Raw genomic sequence first — 3,620 nt, 5'->3', positions numbered from 1 at the left:
GGTGGGCTTGAGGAGAGCGGCTGTGTCTTTGAGGCTGGCTGGTGGGAGCAGCCTGCTCTGAGCAGGACGGTGTAAATGCGGGGTGCACGGGTGTCTCCTCGTCACGTAAGGGCTGTCTCCCTAGGCAGGTAAGTCCAATTTCCTTGCCTTCTCTACCGTAGCTGGCTGCAAGGCGTCAAAAGGTGGCCTGCAGCCTTTGATTGCAGTTAATGCCTGCTGGTACCTGTCACTCACGGTGTTTTTCTCCCCAAAATTACCCAAAAACGTTTCAAGGAAAAAGCTTAGGTGGTTCTTTAATTTTAAACAAATTCTTTAAAGACTTGGTAGAAAATAATCGGTGTTTGGTGGTACCGGGAAGAGTCAGGCTGCACATTTCTGCTCTGCTCTTTCAGTCTAGAGCTCATTCCATGGTTTCGGAGGAATCACGAGTTATTTTTACTGCAGAGGCGTGCAACAACTCCCGCTGGGGATGTGCCCCAGGAGCAGGGACTGCCCCGCGGGGTCCTGGAGCTCCCGGAGGAGCCGTGCCCGTACATAAATAAAAGCACAGTGCTCGGCCCAGGGAGCTTGTGCTTCAGTATTTCATCAGCCTTGATTGCTGTAGCCAATGTGCAGCACTAATTCAAAGCTCTCCCTTTGGGAGATGGATTTAACAGAATTAGCGATGCAGACAACATTCTCTTAACGCACAGTTTTAATGAACGCCTTCAGTATTGCACAGGACAAAACACTGCGGGGAAGGGTCCAAACCTTTGGCTTTATCCCCTGACTCAGAACTGGGACAGAGAGAACAAAGTCAGTCCCCCGGATTTTGTTAGTGGATTAAATGTTCCCGGATAAGCTGCGCAAAGCGAGCCTGGGGGAGCACGGGGCCAGGACCCCCGGCGGAGCAGGCTGAGGAAGCTGCCTGGGGTTTCAGAGACAAAACAGCTTCTGGATCACTTGGCATTTTGGCCGTGTTCGGACCTGCAGATATAAGCTGGCCCCCGAATATTCATTGGCACTGGGGCATGGCACAAATGTCTGGCAGTAATCCATAGGGCTTTCCGTCTTTAGGACCCAAAGGCCATGAGGCACTACGTCCCCATCCGGGCACCTCAGTAGGGAAAAGAGACCTCTCAAGAAAACAAGTGGCAGAGCTCCTAAAATCCCGAGTGTTGTCCCTTCGAAAGGTTCAGAAGCAAGGCAGCGTTCCTGTTGCGCGTTGACAGCTTGCTTTTTCCCGGCGTCCGCTTCTCGAGCTTGTGCTTCTCTTTGCAGATCTGGTCTCTCACGAACAAAAACTGTCGGAGAGCTTGGACACTGCCTTGAACTCGGCGCTCAGCTCGATGCCCTGGTTTACGGCCAAGCTGATGAAAAGCCAGCAGCAGGCGCAGAGCGAGGGGGGCTGCAGCAGCTCGTGGAGCGGGGGCACCGTCCTCGGTAAGCAGCAAGCGCCTCTGGTTCACCTTGGGGAGCGAGAGGAGGAGTGGGACTGGGTTAACAGGGAGGGCTGTGCCTCTGCTCAGCGTCTTCCTATGCCTCTTCAGACCCCAAATTACTGTATATTCAATATCAAAATATTCATTGTCCCCCAGCAAGCTTTACTTAACAATCCCCGACTACCGCCTTTGTATCTCAGCAGATTTAGTGGTTTATTCTCCCAGTGAGGCAGGTTAGACCTTGTTGACCCCCAGAAAGTGAGGCACGGCGTCCATGTCCACGGTCAGAGCAGGCTTCAGCACGAGTCCCACGATTTGCCCCTGCTATTGCCTGCGCTGCCCCAGGATGGTGCTGGATGCGTTGCGCTGGGACGTGGTGCTCAGCCCAGCCTGCACCGGGTTCGTTCAGGCTGCAAGCTCACCCCACGTCAAGGCTTCGGCTGCTCCCAGAGCTCTGCGAGGTGGGCTGAGTGCCTTGAATGTTGCCGGTTAGCGGCACAGAGCAAGCTGGGGAGCTGCTGCGTGGATGGGGAATGAGTCTGGTGCGGAGATGCAGCTGGAGAGGGGTCAGTCCAGCCAAAGCCATCTGGCAGGCTGACCCTAACAGGGACAGGTCACGGCAGCAACGTCACAAGCCAACCAGCCAGAATCCCATCGGGTGTGAATATCCATAGGCCAGGCTGTTGAGTCCTCGCAGTTTTCATCACAGCTGCTAGCTAGGCATGCTAATCCAGCTGCGTACGTGTACCCAAAACAATGTGCCCTCAGCACAAGAGGGACATGGACCTGCTGGAGCGGGGCCAGAGGAGGGCTACTAAAATGATCCGAGGGCTGGAGCCCCTCTGCTCTGGGGCCAGGCTGGGAGAGTTGGGGGTGTTCAGCCTGGAGAAGAGAAGGCTGCGGGCAGAGCTGAGTGCGGCCGGTCAGGGCTTAAAGGGGGCCCAGAGGAAAGGGGGGGACAAACTTTTTAGTAGGGCCTGTAGCGATAGGACAACAGGTAATGGTTTGAAACTAAACCAGGGTAGGTTTAGACTGGATCTAAGGAAGAAATTCTTTACAATGAGGGTGGTGAAACCCTGGCAGGGGTTGCCCAGAGAGGGGGTGGAGGCCCCATCCCTGGGAACATTCCAGGCCAGGTTGGACAGGGCTGTGAGCAACCTGATGTGGTTCAAGGTGTCCCTGCTCCTGCAGGGGGATTGGGCTGGGTGACCTCTGGGGGTCCCTTCCAACCCAAAACATTCTGTGATTTTATGATTCTTTGGGGTGCAGGGAAGCACTGATCCTTCATCTGTCCCTCCAGGAGCCGATGCCCTAACTGCTGGCCTGCTCCCCCTCTTCCCCTGAGCGAGGATCTGCCTGCTCGTGGCAGAGAAGGGGGCTCAGAGGGACCAAGTGACCCTGAGAAGAGGCCGGGGCTGTGCAGCTCCCAGTGGCTCAATCTCTCTGAATAGCTTTGGCTGCTTCGCAGCGACATTAAGCTATTAAGCTTTTTCCTGTCCCCTTTAAAATTGCTGCCGTTTAAGAGTTGAGTGAGTAGCCCTTGATAGGTCGTGTGTGACAGGAATGCAAAGTGATACTTAAAGCGTTTCGCTCAGGAATCGGTGATTTTAATCCGAGCCTTGGAAAAGCGGAAGGGGGGCTGATTTAGTCTCAGTGAAAGTAAAAAGCCCAGTGACCAGCCCCTTCTGAGCTCAGCCTGCCCCAGGAGCCAGGCCCTTCCCTTTCCTTATGGCAGCGACAAACGGGCCACGGTCCTGAGCCGTGAGCGCCTACCGCTGTGCTGCACCTCTGCAGAAAGCAGGGCCCTCGGCTCCTAGGCAGGATTGGGCACGTGAGGGGTGGCACAGCGTGGATTTGTCCCCCCCCCCCCCCATGACTGAGCCGCTTCTCCTGTCGCCTTTGCAGAGCACGGCAGGAGCAGCCAGACCCAAGGATGCGCTTCCTGCGGCAAAACCTTCTCCTCTTACTTCAAAACGGAGCCCGTTTACCAGCTCCCCTGCGGCCACCTCATGTGCCGCCCGTGCTCGGCCGAGAAGCAGAAGTCCCTCTCGTCGATCCTGTGCGGGAGCTGTAAAAGGTCGGCTGCCACGCACGACGTCAGGAGGGTTCACTTCTGAGCCCTCGGCTGCCGGAGCCGCCGGGAGGGACGAGAACAAGGAGCCGCTGCCGTTCCCCGTGTCTGTGTCTATCCGCAGGAGG

General features: G+C 56.1%; 1 protein-coding gene across 1 annotated transcript in view; it reads left to right on the top strand.

The window, feature by feature from the left end:
* UBOX5 (U-box domain containing 5) overlaps positions 1 to 3,605 on the top strand; it is a 9,169-nt gene extending 5,564 nt beyond the window's left edge. Inside the window, exons 3-4 of the mRNA XM_009639549.2 lie at positions 1,261 to 1,422; positions 3,327 to 3,605. Coding sequence (XP_009637844.1) covers positions 1,261 to 1,422; positions 3,327 to 3,538 — 374 coding nt within the window. The 3' untranslated portion in view covers positions 3,539 to 3,605. The remainder of the gene's footprint in view (positions 1 to 1,260; positions 1,423 to 3,326) is intronic.
* Positions 3,606 to 3,620: the final 15 nt, after the last annotated feature.

Source organism: Egretta garzetta, unplaced genomic scaffold, assembly GCF_000687185.1.
Source record: "Egretta garzetta isolate BGI_Z169 unplaced genomic scaffold, ASM68718v1 scaffold265, whole genome shotgun sequence".
Classification (NCBI taxonomy): domain Eukaryota; kingdom Metazoa; phylum Chordata; class Aves; order Pelecaniformes; family Ardeidae; genus Egretta; species Egretta garzetta.
This window is presented reverse-complemented; position numbering and strand designations above follow the sequence as displayed.